At 42.7% G+C, this 24,985-nt stretch overlaps 1 protein-coding gene and 1 pseudogene across 1 annotated transcript; both read right to left on the bottom strand.

The window, feature by feature from the left end:
- Positions 1-960: 960 nt before the first annotated feature.
- Positions 961-8,302, bottom strand: GDF3 (growth differentiation factor 3). Its single transcript, XM_046011788.1, has 2 exons — positions 8,035-8,302; positions 961-1,790 (listed from the first exon to the last, which is right to left on the bottom strand). The coding sequence occupies exons 1-2, from the start codon at positions 8,300-8,302 to the stop codon at positions 961-963; spliced, it is 1,098 nt and encodes a 365-aa protein (XP_045867744.1).
- LOC123946942 lies at positions 2,033-2,569 on the bottom strand (annotated as a pseudogene).
- Positions 8,303-24,985: the final 16,683 nt, after the last annotated feature.

Below are 24,985 nucleotides of genomic sequence, written 5' to 3'. Positions count from 1 at the left end.
TAAAAATCATATATGACAATAATAAAGGACTAGAAGGAAATGTAGATATCAGGTACTATTTTAGTATTATTTTTCATGTTATTTTAAATTATCTCAAAATGAGTTTTTAAATATTTATTTACTTATTTATTTAAGAAAGTGTGTGTGAGTGGGAGAAGCATTTATTTGAGAGAGAGGGAGAGAGAATCCTCAAGTAGACTCCCCATTTAGCATGGAGCCCGAATTGGGGCTTGATCCCAGACACCTAGGATCGTGATCTGAGCTGAAACCAAGAGTCTGCTACTTAACCAACTGAACCACACAGGTGCCCATAACTTATTTTTTTAACGATTTTATTTATTTATTTGACACAGAGAGAGAGAGAGAGAGAGAGAGTGAGGGAGGGAACAGAAGCAGGGGGAGTGGGAGAGGGAGAAGCAGGCTTCCCACTGAGCAGGGAGCCCGATGCGGGTCTCAATCCCAGCACCCTGAGATCATGACCTGAGCTGAAGGCAGACACTTAATGACTGAGCCACTCTGGCACTCCAAAATAATTTATTTTTAAGTACCATTGTTAGCCTGTGAGATCTGCCAGAGAAAGTTGATGACTTTAGGGAAATTTGATATTCACCTTCTCTGTGAAGTATAAAAAATAAGGCCTACCTCAAGAAACAACCTGAAATGATGTTTCTAAGTAACACACAGAATAATACCTGCCCATAAGAGACCACCAATAAATATGAGTCTCCTTCTATCTAGAGTCTAAGAGACTGTCAAGTGCATCATGACTGTTAGATCATTAGGGCCGATGTGTGTGTATGTGTGTGTGAGATTAGGGAGATGATTAATCATGATGGATTTTCCAGGAAAATAAGTCATAAATACAAATATACTGGTATTTCAGACCCAAGAAGTCATAAAGCACGTGACTAGTTTTAGTGGAAGATTTACTCTAAGAAAATCCCTTCTATTTCTCACGGCCTACCCACATCCACATTCGTCGACCACCATATCTTCATAATGTCGTAAAATGACATTGTCATCATTGTCCTGATAGAGCATGGAAATGGGGGACAGCTTGGTGGGGATACAGACAGCCCGGGGGATCGCTGGGTCAACCGCATGCATCAGGGCTTGCATGAAAGCGTAATTGGAACTGTTGAGGGAGGTGGTCAGGGAGAAAGGACAGTCTCCATGGCAATAGTTGGCCATGAACCCTTTGGGAGCAATAATCCACTTGTGCCAGCCCAAGTCCCGGAAGTTGATGAACAGCTGGTGACGATGGCAGAGGTTCTTGCAAGAAGCTTTAGGGGCAGGGATGGCTTCCCTCCTTCTTCGGGATGAAGGGTGGCACTGCTCCGGGTTGAGACTCACCACCAGCAGGGAAGCCTGAAGGGACTGTCTCAGTCTGGCACAGGTGTCCTGAAGCTGAAAATTCACCCCCGGGTCTCTGGTCCCTCTGACCAGTATCTCTAGCAACAAACCTAAGTTCTCCCGGGGGTTGTTATTCCAAACCTTCGCCACGTCCAGCAGGTTGAAGCGCACAACTCCTTGAGGCCATGGGACTGACTGTAACACAAGCCTTTTCCCTGGTTTGGGGATGGACTGGCCCCCGACGTGAGGCTCCTGAACCAGGGACAGAGCCAACTCCAGTTCCGGTCCCAGCTTGTAGTAAGTGTTGGGCCCCAAATCCAGGCCCAGCTGGGCCATTGTTAGCTGCTCCGCATCTTGAACGGCAGACAGGTTAAAGTAGAGCAACTTCTGCAGGCAAGGGGAGGCTTGAGGAAGTTTCTTTGAGTAAAGAAAGAGACCTAGATGGGAACAGAGATGTGAGAGTCACCAAAACATATTTTACTTCATATCCACCTATATGATATAAATGCCAAATGCTATATGATATCTACATATGCAAAATCAGAGCGGAAAATTATCGGTCATACTCAAACCCTACCATTGGGAGGATTTGTTTCTCTCCCTCCTCATTCAAGACCAGAGGTTCTTATCTTCACATCTGCAGGTCCCCAGGTGTCCTGGATAGAATTTAGAAGGTGTATTTTTTTAGGTGTATAAACTATTTTATTAACAGACAAGGCCTACAGATTTATTTCTTCTTGGACACACCCACGGTGCGGCCACGGCGCCCTGTGGTCTTGGTGTGCTAGCCTCGGACACGAAGTCCCCAAAAGTGGCACAGCCCTCTGTGGGCCCTGATCTTCTTCAGTCTCTCCAGGTCTTCACGGAGTTTGTTGTCCAGGCCATTGGCCAGAACCTGGCTGTACTTTCCATCCTTCACATCCTTTTGTCTGTTCAAAAACCAGTCTGGGATCTTATACTGGCGAGGGTTCTGCAAAATGGTGATCACACGTTCCACCTCATCCTCAGTGAGCTCTCTGGACCTCTTGGTGAGATCGATGTCTGCTTTCCTCAACACCACATGAGCGTATCTTCACCCCACACCCTTAACTGCAGTAATGGCGAAGGCTATTTTCCGCCGCCCATCGATATTAGTGTTGAGTACTCGCAAAATGTGCTGGAACTTCTCAGGGATCACTAGAGACATGGCGGTAGCCTCAGCGGCGGCGTGTAGGCCTCCTGAACTTGGATGGGAAAAAGAATTACATCTTTAGGGCACCTGGGTGGCTCAGTGGGTTAAGCCTCTGCCTTCAGCTCAGGTCATGATCTCAGGGTCCTGGGATGGAGCCCCGCATCGGACTCTCTGCTCAGCAGGGAGCCTGCTTCCCTTCCTCTCTCTCTGCCTGCCTCTCTGCCTGCTTGTGATCTCTGTCTGTCAAATAAATAAATAAAATCTAAAAAAAAAAAAAAGAATTACATCTTTATTTTCTCAGAACTCTAAATGAGATTTAGCATTTCTTTCAGCTATGACTATAGGCAACAAATCCCAATAATATTATCGGGGCCGATGACACTGTTACCAATAAAAATCATGGGCATGTTCATAGATTACGTTTTTGCGAATGTCTTAAAATCACATTTATGTTCATACTGCTTTGAATTTATCGTAAATTTAGTCCCCTCCCTGGATCTTATTATGTATTGCATTAATAAATGTATCTGTTTATGTTACTGTACACACATTTGGTTTAAAATATTTTCATAAAGGTATTTCAAAATTTAATGGATTTTCTTGGAATTTTTTAAAAGATTATTTATTTATTTATTTGAGAGAGAGAGAGAAACTGAGCAGAGGGAGGGGTGAAGGGAGCAGCAGAGGGAGGGGCAAGGGAGAAGCAGACTCCCACTTGAGCAGGACTTGATCCCAGGACCCTGGGATGACCTGAGTTGAAGGCAGATACTTAACCATCTGAGCCACCCAGGGACCTGATTTCCTTGGAAATCTCAAATATTTTATTTTAGGCAGGCTCCATCTCACCACTCTGGGATCATGACCTGTGCGGAAATCAAGAGTCAGATGCTCAACCCACTGAACCACCCAGGCACCCCAGCCCTAAGTAGAGATTTTCTAAGGCCATTCAGCTTCGGGAGAAATTACAACAGAAACCCAAACATTCCAGCAGTGCCTGGCTGGCTTGGTCAGCAACACGCACATTGGATCCACGGAGATTACTTTAAAAAACACAAAACAGGGGGCGCCTGGGTGGCTCAGTGGGTTAAGCCGCTGCCTTCAGCTCAGGTCATGATCTCAGGGTCCTGGGATCGAGTCCCGCATTGGGCTCTCTGCTCAGCAGTGAGCCTGCTTCCCTCTCTCTCTCTCTCTGCCTGCCTCTCTGTCTACTTGTGATTTCTCTCTGTCAAATAAATAAATAAAATCTTTAAAAAAAAAACAAAGAAACACAAAACAGAAAGAACCCCCCCCCCTTCTGCAAGAAACCCTAAAATTCTAACCATTCCCCTTCATTCTCAAGTCTCTTCATTCTCAAGCCTCATTTTAAAAAACAATAAAATTAAGAAGCATTTGAAATTACCCAGCGTCTTCTTCAAGCCTACCTTATCATCTTTCTCTTTCTTTTCACTGACCATCTTTTGGAAAGGTAGGTCTATATTTGCTGTCTCTAGCTCTTCATATTCTTCTGTTACTTTCCAACTCTTTACCCCTCACTATTCCACTGAAACATCTTTCTTTTTTTTATTTATTTATTTGACAGAGATCACAAGCAGGCAGAGAGGCAGGCAGAGAGAGAGGGGGAAGCAGGTTCCCTGCTGAGCAGAGAGCCCGATGTGGGGCTCGATCCCAGGACCCTGAGCTCGATCCCAGGACCCTGAGATCATGACCTGAGCTGAAGGCAGAGGCTTAACCCACTGAGCCACCCAGGCGCCCCTCCACTGAAACATCTTTCTTACAGGCTGGCTAACTATCCAGGGCGGAGACATCTTCACAGTAGTTACCTTCTCCACTTCTCGAAAAGTTGACCTCTCCTGCTCCAGGCTAGAATTCTAACCTATCAGTCTCCCTTCCTCCACCTAGCACTAAATCAGATTCCTTAAGCATAGAAGAAAATCAAAAAGCCAGAATGGAAAGGATGGAAAGATTTGAGAGCATGAAGATAAAAGAACTTCTATATTCAAAATGATGTCATTAACAAAATTAAAACCACAAAGAACAACCAAGAAAACTCATCATATGCATGAGTTTAAATTCATAATTAGAAAGAGCTTTTACAAAAAAAAAGAAAGAAAGAAAGAGCTTTTACAAATGACCAAGAGGACTTATAAATCATTAAGGAAAAGAAGACTCCTCAATAGAAAATGGCCAGTGTTTATAAACAGGCAATTGTTTGGAAGGAAAAAAGAAAAGAAAAGAGGAGAGGAGAGGAGGGGGAGAGGAGAGGAGAGAGGGGAGAGTGGGGAAAGAGGAGAGAAGAGGAGATGAGAGGGGGAGGGGAGAGGAGAGGAGAGAGGGGAAAGTGGGGAAAGAGGAGAGGGGGGAGGGGAGAGGACAGGAGAGGGGAGAAGAGGAAAGGAAGAAAGAAAGAAGGAGGGAAGAAAGGAACGAAGGAAGAAATGAAAGAAAGGTTCATTAGCCATTTAAAAATGCATTCCAGAGGCACCTGGGTGGCTCAGTTGTTAAGTGTCTGCCTTCGGTTCAGGTCATGATCTGAGAACCTGGGCTGGAGCCCCGCCATGGACTCCCTGCTCTGAGGAAGCCCTCCACTCCCCATGCTTATATTCCCTCTCTTGCTGTCTCTCTCCATGTCAAATAAATAAAATCATTAAAAATAAATAAATAAATAAAAATACATTCCACCTTATTAAAGAAATAAAAAGCAAAACAATGAGATCATGTTTTGCTACCAGAATAACAAAAAATTAAAAGCTAAAAGAGTATTGTTACTCAATGGCCTTCCAGTGTAGCAGGGAAAAGTAAGTACCTTGTAATACTTTCACAGAATGAATGAAATACTGTAAGCAGTGAGGATGAGGTACAGTCACACACACTATGGATAAATCTCACAAATACAATGTTGAGTGAAAGAAGCCAGACAGAAAAAAAGGATACATTTCACATTTCCATTTATGTGAAGTTCAGAAACAGGCAAAACTGTTAAGTAATGTTAAAGGATAAAAGTTACTCTTCCAGAGGAATAGTGATTAACCAGAAGGGGGCATGAAGGTTCCTCTGAGGGTTGTTGCTCTGTTTTGTTTCCCGTTCTAGGCGCTGAAAATTCACTGAGCTGTTCTCTAGGATTTGTGCACTTTTCTGTACGTATGCTCTCATTGCACACGTTTCCTTAATATTTCTCTAATGACTGCTTTCAAACTGGGGGAAAGTGAGAAATCTTTTTTTTTTTTTAAGATTTTATTTATTTATTTGGCCGACAGAGATCACAAGTAGGCGGAGAGGCAGGTGGGGGGGAGGGGAGGGAGAAGGGGGGGAGGGGAAGCAGGCTCCCCGCTGAGCAGAGAGCCCTATGCAGGTTGATCCCAGGACCCTGAGATCATGACCCGAGACGAAGGCAGAGGCTTTAACCCACTGAGCCACCCAGGTGCCCCAGAAAGTGAGAATTCTTCTACATTCATGGTGGGGTATAAATTTTGGAAGACACTTGTTATATATAAGAAGTATAAATGTGCCTTCTTTGATCTAAGAACCTCCTTCTAAGGGGCACCTGGGTGGCTCAGTGGGTTAAAGCCTCTGCCTTCGGCTCAGGTCATGATCCTAGGGTCCTGTGATCGAGCCCCGCATCCGGCTCTCTGCTCAGCGGGGAGCCGGCTTTCTCCTCTCTCTCTCTCTGCCTACTTGTGATCTCTGTCAAATAAATAAATAAAATATTAAAAAAAAAAAAAGAATCTCCTTCTAAGAATTTATCCTAGGGAAATAGAAAAAGCATAACACACACACACAAAACAAAACAAAAACGGATGTAAAGCTGTATTGTTTATATTATGTCCGTACCCATCAACAGAGCATCAGTTACGTAAACTACAGTATGTTTATACAATGGCATATTGTACAACCATTAAAATGAGATAACTGTGACTTTTAGTTCTGATTTGTATATTTATAATATTTGAGTAACATATAGTATGGCCCATTTATTAAAAAATACAAGTTTCTATTATAAATATATGCAAAGAAGAAAAGTCTGGAAGAACATACATATAAACTATTAATGATGGTTTTCTCTAGAGGAAGGTTAGGGAGGGGTGATGGTGAGACTATACCCTTTTCCTGTATTATTTGATAGGATTATGGTCACCACAAAAATCAAAGTTTTTTCCATGGGGGAGGAAGGGAAGAATCCTTAGCTGTTTTCAGACAAGCTTCCCATACCTTCTAACCTTCCACCAGGAATTTTCCCTGAACCCCCACTCCCAAGTCTTGAGTCTTTAACATACTAATACTTAGCATAAAGTATGGAAGTCTTACGTTTGTCTATCTTCCTTCTATGAACTTTTTCTTTTACCTTTTATAAACTCTTCAAGGGCAGACTTTATCTTTTAATTTCTATACTCCCATGGCCATACCCAGTTCCCAGCACACAGCAGGTATCCAAGAAATGCTTCCCGCACAAATAAATATTCAAATTTTATCTCCAGATACTGTAAAACTAACCAATCAGGGCCCTCAATTCCTCTTGGGATCCCCACCCCTGCTTCTGGGAAGCTATATAGAAATGCAGATTACGGGGCACCTGGATGGCTCAGTGGGTTAAAGCCTCTGCTTTCCACTCAGGTCATGATCCCAGGGTTCTGGGATTGAGTTCCACAGTGGGCTCTCTGCTCAGCAGGGAGCCTGCTTCCTCTTCTCTCTCTGTCTGCCTCTCTGCCCACTTGTGATCTCTGTCTGTCAAATAAATAAATAAAATCTTAAAAAAAAAAAAAGGAAATGCAGATTACATCACCCATCTCTGGCTTGGAATGAGAATTGGGTGGTAGAGTGAGGGGCAGGAACTGGACAGGAGAACTATCTGTCTATTTGGAGACTCCACTTTTAACAACTGACCTAGGTAATTTAGGTGGGTGATATCAGCTTGACAAATTATTGAACGGCATTTATTCAGATCGCTATACAATGGGTATGACAATGGCGTATACCACTTTTCTGTACTCACAAATCAGTAGCCATTTCCACCCAACAAAACTAGTGGTGAGGTGTAGAGACGGGAACCTGATGTCTGGGGCCAAATGAACTCACAATGTTCCCCACCCCACTTGCCATACCAAAGGCACCACAGCGCATAAACCAACCGTGGGCTGAAGAATGGAGCCTGAGCCTTAATTCCACCTTCACTCCTTTCACCTTAACTGTAACACACAAGTGTCGATTCAGGAAAAAAAAAACTATTTTGAATCCTAACTTTGCTCAGCCGCTGGCTATGCGATCTTGAACAGCTCTTGAATAGTTTATAGGTTAATCTCCCATCCGAGACTGACTTTCCTTATTGTTAAAAGGCTAATAAGAATTCCTGCCTTTGGAATCTCGGGATGTGGTCGGGATTAAATGAGATAAGATATGTAAAACACCAGCACTGGGCCTTCTACAAACCCCTCGGTAATTGCTACCGTCCCCTTCTTTTCTTTCTTCATGCCACCAACTGCCAGACTTTTCTCTAGAAAGCACGCTCATTTCCTTACCTTGATCCAGGAGATGTCGGAGTATGTTCCCACGCGTACCGAGATCCTTTAGGTAGCATAAATCTCGGGAGCCCCCATTGGTTGCTGCTGCCTCTCCATCCCAGAAAATTCTCTTCAAGATAGAAGGCACAGGTTGGAACTTCTGGGGTGAGGGCACTTTGTCTAAGCCCAGCAATTGGAGAAAGACATGTTCTTGGAATTGGAAAGTCTGGCCCAAAGACACAGTTACGAGGACGCGGAGAGCCAAGATGGTCAGGCGAGGAATCATGGCCTCGGAGCGGAGACGCTGCTGGCCAGTGGGATTGGGGAGCGCTAGATGGCCTGACTGCCTGGCAATTCAGGTGCTGCTAATTTATCTGATGGAAGATAATCAAGTGTGAATTGCTCTCTTCCCAGCTCCTCAAAGGTAATTGGATGGGAAAGGACAGAGAATTTTTTTCTCTTCCCTTGCTCTACTCTTCCCCCATAAAAATTCACACAAAAAAAGATTATCAGTGCACAGACCACAAAAATCTGAGGTTTGTCTGCAATAGACAGAGAGGAAAGGAGACAGGCATTATTCATGGAACAAATGCTTATTAAGCATCTATTATGTGCGAGTCTCTGAGAAAGGTACTAGAACAGTAATGAAAAATGCCAAGTCTTGTCACTGACAGTCTATTTAGACAAATACATAGGTATATTTCTATTAGACTGTATCCACAGCAGTGTGAGAAGCCAAACCAGGAAGAGAAAACTCCATCCAAGGAATTCGATCAACACTGTTTTCAGCTCAAAGAGGGACTGAATTTTATTTGTCTAACTTTGCCCTTCCTTTATATTTAAAGTTTTATTTATTTAAGTAATCTCTACACCCAAACTGGGGCTTGAACTCACGACCCCAAGACCAAGAGTTGCATGTTCCTCCGACTAAGCCAGCCTGGTGCCGTTAACTTTGCCCTTCCTGATTAAAGTAAAAAATCAGACTAACTGGGTTCATTCTGATTCTACTACGTTTCAGTCATACGAAAACAGCCATGTCACTTAACCTTCTGAAGTTTTTGCTTTCTCAACTGAAAAGAAAAACTGACCTTTTAATTTGTTATAGGAATCTGATAAGATGATGTATTTAAAGTGTTCTGCACAATGCCTGCCAAATGGCAAGCACAAAGTGTTCCCAGAGGAGAAAGCTTCCACGTTGAAATAAGTAGACATTTTTCAGTGAGGCAATCACCATTCAAGGCTGAAGGAACTAATGTGAAAAAGCCTGGAGGTTATTGAGAACTTTTTGGCAGCATATATCAATTTCTTTTTTTCAAGTTTTTCAATTTTTCAATTTATTTTTTAAAAGATTTATTATTTATTTGACATAGAGAGAGAGAATGAGTGAGAGGAAGGACAGAGGGAGAAGCAGAATCCCCGTTGAGCAAGGAGTTAGATGCAGGACTCTATTCCAAGACCCTGGGATCATGACTTGAGCAGACACTGACTGAGCTACCCAGGCATCCCAGTGTATATCAATTTCTGGTTTTGCATTTTTGTTGTTCTACCAGACTCCTAGAAGATTTCCAAATGCAATAGAATTAGCTGGTTTCTTGCCAAACTAATTTTCATGCTGTTTGAGAACAAGGACGTTTTCATTTTACATTCTTTTATACCACCTATTTTTTTTTTTAATATTTTATTTATTTATGTGACAGACAGAGATCACAAGTAGGCAGAGAAGCAGGCAGAGAGAGAGAGAGAGGAGGAAGCAGGCTCCCTGCGGAGCAGAGAGCCCGATGCGGGGCTCGATCCCAGGACTCTGGGATCATGACCTGAGCCGAAGGCAGAGGCTTTAACCCACTGAGCCACCCAGGCGCCCCAATACCACCTATTTTTTTTTTTAATATACCACCTATTCTAAGACCTTGTTTCCCCCAAAGGAAAAACAAAAGGTTCTACCCAATATATAATAGTCTCCCATCATTTACAAGATAAAGTCTAGACTCTCTAGCTTGGCTTTTTTTTTTTTTTTTTAATTTTGAAAGATTTTATTTATTTATTTGAGAGAGAGCATGAGCAGCAGGGAAGAGCAGAAAGAGAAGCAGACAGGCTCCTTAGCTTACTGGGAATCCAACACAGGGCTCGATCCCAGGTCCCTGGAATCATGACCTGAACCAAAGGCAGATGCTTAACCGATTGACCCACCCAGGCGTCCTGTTTCTCTGGTGTTTGAAGACTGTATTGGTTTGGCATCCATATTGTTGCAGGATTGCAAGGGTCTTGTCTCACGGAGTTGAAGAACGAATGGAAGAATGAATCTTGCGGACACAAAAGGGTAAAGTGAAGTAAACATTTATTAAATGAGGGCGAGAACAGAAAAGAAAGAAAAAGCTCTCTAGGGTGAGAGGGGTCCCAAATGGGTTGCCACTGAGGGCTTTTAGTGACAGTCTTTTACTAAGAACTGACTGGGAATCTTGTGGTGTTGAGTCCTTGTGCTGTCTTGGTTTATTGCCTTCTCTCTTGTTCTACTCTGTCTCAGCGTCTCCATCTGCCAGGAGTAGTTTCAGGGCCCGGCAAGGGGAGTCAGAGCTTCCTCTCTCTCCTGCCTATACCTTAACCCTTCCCCTATTCATGGGACAGGGCTTTGGGCAGAAGGAGCTACACTGGGATTGTGAGGAGTGACTGTGTACTTTTTAATTAGTGGCAGTTAGGTATAGCACAAATCTCCAAGGAATCTGGAAGCAAGGCTTTCTGGACCTTGAGGGGCCCCTGCTGCCAAGGCAAGATTACTTTTAAGCATGAAGGCACTTAGGCAGCCACGAGTTCCTTGAGGAAGGTCACGGTCTGCACATTTCATGTACCTGTCACTGGGCTGCAAGCTGTAAGGAGATTTTAAGTTACATTTCTTTTGCCTTTGTTTCCCACATCAATATCACTAGCCCGACTCCTTGCCTCCCAGCCGCCATCAGCAGTGGTAATACTGTAATGATAAGGACCTACGTATCTTCCCCTGTGAGCTCACTTCATCTGAGAGCCTCGACACAGACCAAGTTCAAAGTTCACTTCCACGGCAAAAACTTCTTGGCTCACCAAACTAGCTTTAAAGGTTTCTTCTTTCTCCCACGGAGCCTCGAGGGGCACCCATGACAGCACTTGCTACACCGCATTTCACTGTGTCTTTTGTTTCTTTCTGTTGCTCCCAGGCGGTAAACTTCTGCAGAATCAGAATCGTGTGTTTCCATCTAAGTATCTCCACTGTGCACTTTCCTCTTAAGTATCTCTCCGTGGCCCAAGAAAGTGTCTGGCAGGTAGTAGACATCCAGTAGACACCCATACAACAAATTAATGAACAAAACGGACTGGTGCTATTTCAAGAGGTCTCATTCTTCTAGAGAGCCTAGTTTCCTCCATTCCCATTTCTCCTGTCTCCCTCCTCCTGCTTGCCTCCTAAAAAGCTAAAAGGTAACACTATTAAATTCATCTATAATCTAACCCCTGTTTTCAACAATAAGTGTGGGTTGCGTTTTGTTTTTCTTTATTCAACTTTTCTGACTTAATGTCAGTATCAGGGGTGCCTGGGTGGCTCATTTGGTTAAGCATCTGCCTTCAGCTCAGGTCATGATCTCAGGGTCCCAGGATTGAGCCCCACCTGGGGCTCCCTGCTCCGCGGGGAGCCTGCTTCTCCCTTTCCCTCTGCCTCTCCCCAAAGTTCTGCTCTCTCACTCTCTCTCTCAAATAAATAAATAGATAAATAAAATCTTTTTTTTTTTTAAAAGAGTCGGACTCAGACAAACTGGTTTAAAATCAGGTTCCACGACTTATAAGTAGTGTGATCATGACCAAATCACTCAACTGTAAAGTAAGAATAAAACATCCTTTGCTGCGGTGCTGAGGAAATCTGATGGGATGATGTGTGCCCAATGTTCAGGACGACGTCAGCCATGGAAGCATTTGATGAAGTTCATTAGTATATTAGGACCAACATAATGGAGGCCACCCAAGTGGCCCAGGGCCCATGTCACAAACCTAAACCTAAGTTAGCCTGCATTTATGGAAGTACGTATGAGGAAAATTTCACATACATCAATCACAATCCTCCAACCCACCTTTAGCTAGCTCACCTTTCCCTGGACAACAGGACTTTCAAGCCTTCTAAGGAAATCCCCAACCTAGCAGTCATTCCCTGTTCTCATGTTGCCTCTTCTAAAGCTCTATAAAATGTGCAACAGATCCCTTGGGAACACTGTCCCTTTGCTGTGAAGCACTGTATTCTCCCAGTACATGGTTGTTTTCTCTTAAATAAAGGACATTAAAAAAAAAAAAAGACATCAAACTTGTTATTAAATTGTTTTAGTTTTGTCATTTGACATATGATAAAAGCTCTTATTAATTACTGTTATCATTTTTGTTTATTAAAGGGGAGTTTAATTGGGGCACCTGGGTGACTCAGTCATTAAGCGTCTGCCTTCGGCTCAGGTCATGATCCCAGGGTCCTGGGATTGAGCCCCTGCATCTGGTTCCCTGCTCTGCAGGAAGCCTGCTTCCTCCTCTCCCACTCCCACTGCTTCTGTTGCCTCTCTCTCTGTGTCTCTCTCTGTCAAATAAATAAATAAAACTTTTAAAAAGTTTATTTAAAAAAATAAATAAATAAAAATAAAGGGAGTTTAGTCAGGTGAAAGAAAATAATTGAGAGTATATAATACATATATATATATACATATACATATATATATATATAATACTTATATATATATATGGCAAGAAAAAGCACCGCATCAAGCAAGAGTCAGAAGATCTAAGGTAATCACAGCTCCTCCAATGACCGTGTAATCCTGGTCGTTTCACTCAGTGTCTGTTTTATGATACATACCCAAGCATGGAAATTTTTTTTTTTTAAAGATTTTATTTATTTATTTGACACACAGAGAGAGATCACAAGTAGGCAGAGAGGCAGGCAGAGAGAGAGAGGAGGAAGCAGGCTTCCTGCTGAGCAGAGAGCCCGATGTGGGGCTTGATCCCAGGACCCTGAGATCATGACCTGAGCCGAAGGCAGCGGCTTAACCCACTGAGCCACCCAGGCGCCCCTGGAAATTTTTTAAATAGGAAGATTTAAATGGTCTGAGATGTCATAAAGGTTAACCTATCTGGGCCTCACTTTGTTTACCTATAAAATCACCAGATTAAATCAGGTTGTTTTTAATGATTTTACAATGATTCTGGATTTTCAGCCCAAATCAGAAATTCAAAAGTGATGGGCGCCTGGGTGGCTCAGTGGGTTAAGCCGCTGCCTTCAGCTCAGGTCATGATCTCAGGATCCTGGGATCGAGTCCCACATCGGGCTCTCTGCTCAGCGGAGAGCCTGCTTCCCTTCCTCTCTCTCTGCCTGCCTCTCTTGTGATTTCTCTCTGTCAAATAAATAAATAAAATCTTTAAAAAAAAAAAAAAGAAATTCAAAAGTGAGCCAATATGGCTAAATAGCATAGAATTGGTTCTGTAGTTAAGGACTTAGATTAAAACCCCAGCTCTATTATTTACTGTCTGGGGAGTCCTGTACAAATCGTTTCTCTGGGCTTTGGTTTTCTAATCAATAGAGTACAAAAGATATCAGTCCAACAGAATTATTGTGATCATAAGTATAAAATATACTCAACCTCACAAGGAAAAAAAAGCCGATTAAAGCAATGAAATGTCTATCAATTGGCAAGAAGAGAAAAGACAATAGCAGAATGCCAGGAGGGCTCCGTGGGTGGAGTGTGCGATTTGACCTTGGGGTCCTGAGTTTGAGCCTCATGTGGAGTGTGGAGATAACTTAAATTTTAAAAAAAAGTTGGGGACATCTGGGTGGCCCAGTCAAGTGTCTGCCTTTAGCTCAGGTCATGATCCCAGGATGCTGGGATGGAGCCCCTCATGGGACTCCCTGCTCAGGGAGGAGTGTGCTTCTCCCTCTCTCTCTGCTGCTCCTCCTGCTTGTGCTCTCTCTCTTGCACTGTCTCTCTCAAATAAATAAGTAAAATCTTTTTAAAAAAGTAATAAATGAATAACATTTTAAAAAATATTTTATTTATTTGACAGAGAGAGACACAGCAAGAGCAGAAACACAAGCAGGGGGAGTGGGAGAGGGAGAAGCAGGTCGACTGCGGAGCAGGGAGCCCTAAGATGCAGGGCTAGATCCCAGGACCCCAGGACCATGACCCGAAGGCAGACGTTAATGACTGAGCCACTCAGGTGCCCCAATAAATGAATAACTTAAAAAAAGATTGATAAAGATTATAAATTTTGTATTATGTACATTTTACCACAATTTTTTAAAATACTCATGTCTTCTTATCAGCAATTTCAATTCTGGACTATCATTCTAAGTCACTAGAATATAAGCTACACAAGGGTAAGGACAGATCATGGGCACTTGATGAATACTGGTTGAGTAAAATTAACTAACGAGAGTGGACAAAAAATTACAAATTTATTGATTTTAGTATTTTTTATTATCAAGAAAATTTGAAAATAACCTAACTGCATATTAGTCAATACATTATAGAGCATCTATAAACTAGATATTATTCAACCATAAATAATGTTGTAAGAAGTGGCATGGGCGCCTGGGTGGTTCAGTGGGTTAAGCCTCTGCCCTTGGCTCAGGTCATGATCTCAGGGTCCTGGAATCAAGCCCCACATTGGGCTCTCTGTTCAGCAGGGAGCCTGCTTCTCCCTCTCTCTCAGCCTGCCTCTGCCTACTTGTGATCTCTCTGTCAAATAAATAAATAAAATCTTTTTAAAAAATTTAATGGCATAGAAACTTAACCATAGAAACTTAAACATGAATGCTATTTTTTTTTAAGATTTTATTTATTTATTTGACAGAGAGAGAAAACACAAGCAGGCAGAGTGGCCGGCAGATGCAGGCTTCCCGCTGATCAAGGAGCGGGACATGGAGCTGTCCCAGGACCCCAGGATCATGACCAGAGCCAAAGGCAAATGCTTAAGTGACTAAATCATGTAGGTACCCAAATACTTATTAGTTTTACCATCAGAAAAAGTTACTTAAAATGACATAGTTATAACCACCAAAGCACAAAGTGATTTGGATGCTTCTGTCAGTTAGTGAACAAATATTGACTGATAGTCTCGAAAACTGTTCTAAGGATTAAGGGCATAGAAATGACAAAACAAAGTCCTACAAGTAAAGAATTGCATAGAGTTACATTAACAATCAAGGAGAACTTCAAGGGATGCCCGGGTGGCTCAGTCAGTTAAGTATCTGCCTTTCACTCAGGTCATGATCCCAGGGTGCTGGGATTGAGCCCCACCTTGGGTTCCTTGCTCAGCAGTGAGCCTGCTTCTCCCTCTACCTGCTATTCTGAAGCCAGCTTGTGCTGTCTCTCTTTCTCTAATAGATAAACAAAAATTCTTTTAAAAATACTTACAGGGGCGCCTGGGTGGCTCAGTGGATTAAGCCGCTGCCTTCAGCTCAGGTCATGATCTCAGGGTCCTGGGATCGAGCCCCGCATCGGGCTCTCTGCTCCTCGGGGAGCCTGCTTCCTCCTCTCTCTCTGCCTGCCTCTCTGCCTACTTGTGATCTCTCTCTCTGTCAAATAAATAAATAAAATCTTAAAAAAAAATACTTACAAAGATTTTATTTTGTTTTTTAAAGCTTTTTTTTTTTTTTTTTAGTACTTTCCACACACAATATGGGGCTTGAACTCACGACCCCAGAGCAAAAGTCACATGCTCACCTACTAAGCCACAAGGTGCCCTCTGTCTTATTCTTTCATTCTACAACATTGTTATTGTCCGGATCACAAATAACATTTATAATTACCAAATCTAATACCCACTTGTTGACTTTCATCTGACTTTATCCCTCAGCAGCTTTTGACCAAGTTGATCACTGCCTACCCTTACTCTGTCAAATAAATAAATAAAATCTTTTAAAAAAAAATCTTAAAAAAAAACCCCACAAGATATCATTTCCCATTTACCTACACACAAAATAATTCCAAATATTCCCCCCCCCAGGAAGACCATTAATGAAAAAAAAGCACCATTTATTCTCACTATCACTTTATAAAATATAAAAGAGACACATGTTGTCAGATTAAGTTACAGGCCACACCTAGAAAAGACAGCTAGTACTCATATGACAAACATTTACATATAAATGTAGCGCATATATTTGTATATACATAAATGTGCCCCATCCAATTTTTTCCTGTTGGTTGTTTTTTTGTTTTTAAGATTTCATTTAGGGGCACCTGGGTGGCTCAGTGGGTTAAAGCCTCTGTCTTCAGCTCAGGTCATCATCCCAGGGTCCTGGGATTGAGCCCCACATCGGACTCTCTGCTCAGCAGGGAGCCTGCTTCCCCCCGCCCTCTCTCTGCCTACTTGTGATCTCTGTCAAATATATAAACAAAAAATCTTAAGAAAAAAGTAAGAGAGAGAGAGAGAGAGAGATCACAAGTAGGCTGAGAGTCAGGCAGAGAGAGAGGGGGAAGCAGACTCCCCGATGAGCAGAGAGCCCAATCTCAGGGCTCAGTCTCAGGACCTTGAGAGATCATGACCTGAGCTGAAGGCAGAGGCTTAACCCACTGAGCCACCCAGGCACCCCTAAGATTTTGTTTATTTATTTGACAGAGACAAAGACAGCCCAGAGAGGAAATACAAGCACGGGAGTGAGAGAAGGAAAAGCAGACTTCCTGCTGAACAGGGAGCCCAGATTCGGGGCTGGATCCCAGGACGCTGGGATCATGACCCCAGCTGAAGAAGATGCCTAACGACTGAGCCACCTAGGTAACTTGATACTGGTTTTTTTTTTTTTGATACTGTTTTTTTTTTTAAGTCATAAAGTCTGAGAACCACTGACTTAGAATAATTGGTATTACCAATCTTTCTCTTTCATAATTAAAATGGATTTTAAAAAGTTAAGGCTATTTAATCTTATCAATGAAATGGATATTGAAATTAAATCCATAAGTTTACATAATCAGAAGATTTTCATAATTAGAATGGCCTACCTCAAAGTATTACATAAATAAAAACTACTCTGGAGCAAAAATACATATATACACGAAGCCATAGTCACTCATGTATTTTAGATAGGATAAATATAATTAAGAATAAAATAAATACTTAACTCAGAACTGAATAACTTTATAAATTAAAATTGGGTGAGAGATAAATAATATTTCATTATAAAATGTTATATTTAATATTTTATACCTTATGATTAAGAAATTGCTTGAATGGCAATTTAAATAAGTGGTTGTGAACAATTTCTCTCCTGGATCTTCTTGGTTTCTCCAAGGCAAGAATAATAAAATATTAATGCTATGTTTAGGGTGCCTGGGTGGCTCAGTGGGTTAAGCCTCTGCCTTCGGCTCTGGTCATGATCTCAGCGTCCTGGGATCAAGTCCCAAATCCGGCTCTCTACTTGGCAGGGAGCCTGCTTCCTCCTCTCTCTCTGCCTGCCTCTCTGCCTACCTGTGATCTCTCTGTCAAATAAATAAATAAAATCTTTTTTAAAAAATGCTATGTCTAAATTGTGTATCTTATCTAAAGCATTAGCCTGAATGTCTGGGCTTAGAGCAAAGAAAACAAAAAATAGTCCTCCTTTCCTCCAGGGGTATAAACTTGCAGCTGATAAGGGTTGGTGGGGTCATTCTTATTGCCTTGGAAAACAATGTTTTGTAAGCCTTGCATTCTTAGATAACAATTTTTTTAAAGTATTCTTGTTTAAGAGGGTCAGAAGATAAAAGAAAAGATGTTGCTCTTGACCTTTACTCTTAGGATTAACTTCTTTTACCTGCTGAAATTCAGGAGCTCAAAGATTATTTTTGTTGTTTCAAAAGTAATGGCAGAATTTACAGATTTTAAGGGAGAGGAAGAAAGAACAAAAACCAAAACAACCTTGAAAACGAATGTACTCATTCTTTGACAACTTGTGACCTATTATATATGAGTATGGAGTGTACATGGCCTTTGATTTAACAACGAACAAACACACGCCTAAACAGATACTATGATGTCCTAACTTTGTTCCAGGCAAGCACTAGATGAGTGTTTTTCAACCTTTGAGTCATTAATGAATAGGGAAATAAATTTTGTGTGTCACCATTGAAAAGAAAAACTGTAGATAATATCAGAGTGCATTGTACAATGGCTAATGATTTTTTTCCTGAAAGTTTTAGCTTCCAATATTTATCTGGATATGTTACTGGGTATACTTCTTTTCTCTTTGCTGGGGGAAGGGCTTTAAATATTTTAGTTTTAAAATTTTACCCTGAGTATATTTCTTCTTCTTCCTTTTTTGGGGGCAGATTTTGTTTTTAAGTAATCTCTACACTCAGTGTGGGTCTCGAATTTACAACCCCGAAATCAACAGTCTCATGCTCTACCAACTGAGCCAGCCAGGCACCCTTATATTGGGTTTATCTCTTAATGTGGGTCACTGGCAAGACACTGTGAATGGGGGCGCCTGGGTGGCTCAGTGGGTTAAAGCCTCTGCCTTCGGCTCAGGTCATGATCCCAGGGTCCTGGGATCGAGCCCCGCATCGGGCTCTCTGCTCAGCGGGGAGCCTGCTTCCTCCTCTCTCTCTCTTCTCTGCCTGCCTCTCTGCCTACTGTGATCTCTGTCTGTCAAATAAATAAATAAATAATCTTTTTTTTTTTTTTTTTATTTGGCAGAGAGAGATCACAAGTTGGTAGAGAGGCAGACAGAGAGAGAGAGAGAGAGAGAGGGAAGCAGGCTCCCCGCCGAGCAGAGAGCCCGATGTGGGACTCGATCCCAGGACCCTGAGACCATGACCTGAGCCGAAGGCAGCGGCTCAACCCGCTGAGCCACCCAAGCGCCCCTAAATAAATAATCTTTAAAAAAAAAAAAAAAAAAAAGCCACTGTGAATGCCGCCATACTAACGACATTCTTGAACGACTCCTTTCTTTCCTGGAGTTTACACTCTCTTGAAGGAACTGATAAGGAACCAGTAGTGAAGATGTGATAGAATGAGCACAGCAGCCCAGGAAGCAATGTGAAAGGCGCCCTACCTAGAAGTGAGGGATTGGGGCTGCTTCCTCCAAGAAATGGCACTCCAGTAAAGCCTGGGGGAGTGACTAAGAACACCTACACTGAAAACAGACCGCCTGGATCCTTCCAGGGCACCATCATTATTTCCCATAAGACTTCGTGCAAGTTACTTAACCTCTATGCCTTAGTTTCCTTATCTGAAGAGGGGAAAAAATAAACGTCCCTATCGTGTAGGGACACGGTTAGAATTAACCAACATAATAAAAGTAAAGTGCTCAGCTGACTCAGCCTTAACAAGTATTTACTGTTAGCATCACCGGATCTGGGGGAATGGGCGGGGCAGGAGGGAGAAGTGCGCATGTGCGCATGTGTGGGGCCAGTGGGCGCCTAGGACTTGGGAGGGGGTTGAGAATGCAGCGGAGCGTTAAGCCAAACCTTGGAAGAAGTGTTGAGATGGTAACGTGAAAGAGGGGTTAGAGCATGAAAGGTCTTGTAAACCATAGGGAAATGTGGACTTCAATCTGCGGACAGTGGGGTCTTTGAAGAGCTGAAGGCAGGCCTGACATCATCACCCTGGTTCTCATGAGGCCAGAACCTGCTTGATGCTTGATGGCACACATTTTAGATATATATATTTTTTCTTTTTTAAAGATTTTACTTGACAGAGAGACACAGCGAGAGAGGGAACACAAGCGGGGGGAGTGGGAGAGGGAGAAGCAGGCTTCCTGCCAAGCAGGGAGCCTGATGCAGGGCTGGATCCCAGGACCCTGAAATCATGACCTGAGCTGAAGGCAGACGCTTTAACGACTGAGCCACCCAGGTGCCGCCTGTACATATATATTTTTTAAGATTTTAATTAATTAATTTGATTTTTTTTTGTCTGAGTAAAGTGATAGAAGTTTATTAAGTGAAGATACAGAAAAAGCTCTCAAGAGTGAGAAGGGTCTCCGACAGGGTTGCCTGCAAGGGCTTTTCGTGTTGGTCTTTTACAGAAAGCCAACCAGGGAACTTAAATCCTTCTAACAGCTCTATTGATAATAGCTTCAATGGCTTACTTCCTTTTTAGGAGCTGGTTATTCTTTGATGGTCACAAGCGATTATCATAAAGACACCCACCCCACAGGACCCACCCCACACGCCTTAGGGTAGGGTGGTCCTCCACCGCACTTTTTCAGGTTTTATTTGTCTGAGAGGAAGAGCACAAGTGAGGGGAAGGTCAGAGGGAGAGGGAGAAGCAGACTCTCCAATGAGCAGGCACCCTGACTCCGGGCTCAATCCCAGGACCCCAGGATCATGACCTGGGCAGAAAGGCAGATGTTTAACTGACTGAGTCACCCAGGAACCCCAGTACATATTTCTTTTAAGGATTTCCTCCCTAGACCATGGTTTAGACAACCTTCTTCTGGACTAACAGAGCCCTGTAGTAGGGCACAGGCTGGACTTCCTCATCATCTTTCAGTGAACCATACCCTCAATGGGAAAAGAAATGGATTGCAGAGGACTAAATAATACAAGGAGGTCCACCAAGGGGCCAGCTCAGTGATTAGGACTGGAAATAATGGTAGCTGTGGCAGCGAGGATTCAAGAGAGAGACATGAATACATAAAATTAACCAGAACTGGTGATGGAGTATCTAGGCTGAAAAAAGGGAGGAATCCTATATGGTAATGAGGCTTTGGACCTGGGCAGCTGGATGGATGGGGATATCAATCATTATAGTAGAAAACCGAGGAAGTAGAGCAGGTTGGAGGAGGGGTGTAAATCTAAGCTGCCTTCTTGATGTCTGAAGAGAGATCTTGCGTGGACACTTGCATACGCCAATAGGGAGCGGAGAAGGGGGATCTGATCGCACATGTGGATTTAGGAGTCATTGGATTGCCCAGGAAGCCTACTCAGAGCACTGAATCATTATCTTTCATGAATCTTGGACACTTAGGAAAATGTAATGAAAGTGATCTATCTGCTTTCCAGAGAAAACTCATGCTCATAACTCTGATTGCATTTTTAGGAAGTTCTCTTTAACTTCTTGGAGCATGTCCATGAAATCTTTGAGGACATCTGATGTAGCATGAGAAAAATAATGGACCCAGGGCAGAATCCACAGAAAGAACTGTTCAGTTAATTAGACACGGAGGCCATTAGACTGATGTGCGTCTAAGGTCATGGAGCCTACCTAAGGACACCAAAATCCAAGCTTGGAAATGCCTCAAGATTACAGAATCACCATGCTAGGGACAGCCAGCATGGCTAGGCTTTGAGCAATATCCAGTCAACCCAATCATTTTCTTTCTTCTCTTCTGAACTTTCTCTATATGTCTTTCCCCCTGGCTCCTGTCCTCGCAGTGCTCCTACTCACCTCCAGTTTGGTGCTGTCTGATTGAAATCTGTTTTTGCTCAAATAAACTCTTAAAATTTTCAGTATGCCTCAGTTTGTCTTTCCTTTCTTAATTCTTTTTAAGTAGGTTCCACGCCCAATGTGAGGCTTGAACCCTGAGATCAAGTGTCACAGGTTCTACCAACTAAGCCAGCTTAGTTGTTTTTGCCCTTGCTTCCGTTTGTCTTTCAACAGAACACAATACAAGGGAAAACGGTCTTTTTTCTGGGTAAAAAGAAACCCTGAAGAGTGTGGTGTTGTGTAAGTCAAGTGATGTTTTAAGAAAGACTTTTCAAATGGGGTCAAATATTTCTGAGAATAAGACCTGAACAGTGTCTGCTAGGTGTTTAGAGGACTTTGAGGAAAGTGAACAGAGCAGCTAGAAAAAGTTGTTCAAGGGAGTAAGTGGGCCCCAGATTGAGGGATGGAAGAACGGAGATGGAAAGGAATGGGCAGATACTGAGAAATCAGCATTGCATGGCAAATGAGAGAGGAAGTGGAAGAAGGCGAGAAGGAAAGCAAAGAGGTATTTGGGGGGCACCTGGCTGGCTCGGTTGGTGGAACATGGCTCCTGATCTTGAGGTTGTGATTTTGAGCCCCATGTTGGGTGTAGACATCACTTAAAAATAAAATCTTGAAGAAAAAAAAAAAAAAGAAGAAGGAAGGAAGGGAGAAAGAGAAAGAATGAATGGAAGAAGGAGGTGTTTTTTTTGTTTGTTTTTGTTTTTGTTTTTTTTAATTTGACAGAAAGAGATCACAAGTAGGCAGAGAGGCAGGCAGAGAGAGGGAGGAAGCAGGCTCGCCGCTGAGCAGAGAGCCCGATGTGGGACTTGATCTCAGGACCCTGGGATCATGACCTGAGCCGAAGCCAGAGGCTTAACCCACTGGGCCACCCAGGCGCCCCAAGAAGGAGGTATTTTTGTAGGTAGGGTCTTACACAAGTTCAAACCTATTCAGGGTTGAAGACACAAGGGGGGGCACTTCCCTCAGGAAGAGAAAGGCTTATGGTACATAGCTTGTCTTCTTTCCTTAGTCATGGCTCCCCGATTACTTTGCCTTTTCTCCCTCTGTTTCTTTTATCACACAGCTTTCTCTGTGTGACCCTCCAGCCTCCCTCTTGTAAAGATCTTTGTTATTATCTTGGGCCCACCTGGATTACCCAGAATCATCTCCTGATGTCTGGAATCTTAATCACATCCACAAAGTCTCTTTTGCCAGGGAGGGTCACATATTCATAGGTTCCAGGGAATGGAATGAGGACATCTTTTGAGGGCCATTATTCAGCCTGCCACATGTGACTTCAGAAAAACCTCACCTCTTGCAAAATTATGCATGTGCATATGCGCACAAACAGAAACACACAGTCATTGTGGAGAGAAAGGATAAAGGGACAAAAGCACACAAAGTCTATGCAACTGCCCAAAGCATTTGGAATTCTAACACAAAGAGGGGTCCTAGGCTGGCTCATGTGATTCTTGATCTTGGGGATGTGGGTTGGAGCCCCACAGCCAGTGTGGAAATTACTTAAAAATAAAATCTTTCTAAAAAAAAAAAAAAAAAAGAATTCTAATGCAGATAGACTATCACTGTTAGAAAGATATATAAAATTCCTAATACAGGTGAAGGTCCACTAAGGGAAGCAAAGGTAGAGAAAGCTGAAGCTTCTGATTTTATATAAAGGATAAAGGGTCAAACCACCAAGAGCTGTGTCCTGGAGGGAACAGACTTCTTTTTTTTTTTTAATAGTTTTAGATTTATAGGAAAGTTGAAAAGCAAATACAGAGTTCATGTATTCCCCACACCTGGTGTCCTCTATTATGATCTTACTTTAATATGGTACATTTGTTAACATTAATAAACCAATACGAAGAGGTGCCTGCCTTCTGCTCAACAAGTCATGTTCCCAGGGTCCTGGGATCCAGCCTTGCATCGGGCTCCCAGCTGGGAGGGGAACCCGCTTCTCCCTCTCCTTCTGTCACTTGCCCTACTTGTGCTCTATCACTCTCTCTCAAATAAGTAAATACAATTCTTCAAAAAATAAACCAGTATTAATACATTATTATTAAATAAAGTCATAATTTATTTAGATTTCCTTTAGGTTTTACCTAATGTACTTTTTCTGTTCCGGGATCCCATGCAGGATATGACATTACATCTAGTTGTCCTGGGGCGCCTGGGTGGCTCAGTGGTTTAAGCCGCTGCCTCCGGCTCAGGTCATGATCTCAGGGTCCTGGGATCGAGTCCCGCATCGAGCTCTCTGCTTGGCAGGGAGCCTGCTTCCCTCTCATGCTCTCTGCCTGCCTCTCTGCCTACTTGTGATCTCTCTCTGTCAAATAAATAAATAAATAATTAATAAATAAACATCTAGTTGTCCTGTCTCCTTCAGCATTCTCTTGTCTGGCCAACTCCTCAGACTTGCTTTGTTTTTTGTTTTTTTGTTTTTTTTTCAGACTTGCTTTGTTTTTGACGACCTTGAAAAAAATTTTTTTGAAGATTTTATTTATTTATTCATTATTTATTTGAGAGCAAAAGAGAGAGAGCAGGGGGAGGGGGAAGGGAAGAAGGAGGAGGAGCAGCATGCAGAGGGAGAAGCAGGCTCCCCACAAAGCAGGAAGCCAGATGAGGGGCTTTATTCCAGGACCCTGGGATCATGACCTCAGCCAAAGCCAAACATTGAACTGACTGAGCCTCCCAGGTGCCCCAACAACCTTGACAATCTTGAAGAGCCCTAGTGAGGTGTTTTGTAGGCTACCGCAATATTAGAATTGGTCTTTGGGTCTTTCTTGTGATGAGACTAGGGTTATGGGTTATTGAAAGGAGCCCACAGAGGCAAAGTGCCATCTTCATCATATCATATTAAGGACACATGCTACCAAAGTGACTTACCACTGTTGATGTCGGCCTTGATCATCTGGCTGAGGTCATGTTTGTTAGGTTTCTGCACCATAAAAGTATTCTTTTTCCCCCTGCTTTTCACACTGTGCATGTTGAAATGAAGTGACTGTGTGCAGCCCACACTTAAGGAGGGGAAGCTATGCCCAAACTCCTTGAGGAAGGGGTGAAAGCAAAAATTATTTGGAATTATTTGCATGAGAGATTTGTCTCTTCCCCACCTGCCAATTTCTAGAATCGGTTCTTTTTATCCGCAGGGACTCATGGATATTCCGTTTAGACTTTGGGTTAGAATCCAATACTACTTTATATTTTGTTGATCAATTGTTCCAGCTCTTCAGTTGGTTTCCGTATTCCTTTTATGTGCCCCATCAATGTGTGTATTATAGTGTTGGTTTTTCTTTTTATTTTAAAGATTTATTTATTAATTTGAGAGAGCGAGCGAGAACATGAGTGGGGTGGGCGGCAGAGGGAGAGAATCTTAAGCAGGCTCCATGCCCAGAGGAATCCAATGAGCGGCTTGATCTCACCGCCCTGAGATCATGACCTGAATCAAAACCAACAGTCAGATACTTAACTGACTGAGCCACGTAGGTGCCGCTTTTTTTTTTTTTCTTAAACACTTCCTTCCTTTCTAGCACTACAAAGTGCTCAGGATTTATTTTATGTATTTCCTATCCCAAATCTAGAAATAACCATTTCT

Source organism: Meles meles, chromosome 7 (genome assembly GCF_922984935.1).
Source record: "Meles meles chromosome 7, mMelMel3.1 paternal haplotype, whole genome shotgun sequence".
NCBI classification, from domain to species: domain Eukaryota; kingdom Metazoa; phylum Chordata; class Mammalia; order Carnivora; family Mustelidae; genus Meles; species Meles meles.
Note: the sequence above shows the minus strand (reverse complement) of the source record. Positions and strands in the feature narration are given on the sequence as shown.

What these genes read in the sequence shown, in the direction of transcription:
- GDF3 (XM_046011788.1), bottom strand. Translation starts at nt 8,302, where the DNA reads ATGATTCCTCGCCTGACCATCTTGGCTCTCCGCGTCCTCGTAACTGTG. An exon ending in CCGACATCTCCTGGATCAAG is followed by an intron (nt 1,791 to 8,034) that starts GTAAGGAAATGA and finishes GTTCCCATCTAG; the next exon opens with GTCTCTTTCTTTACTCAAAG.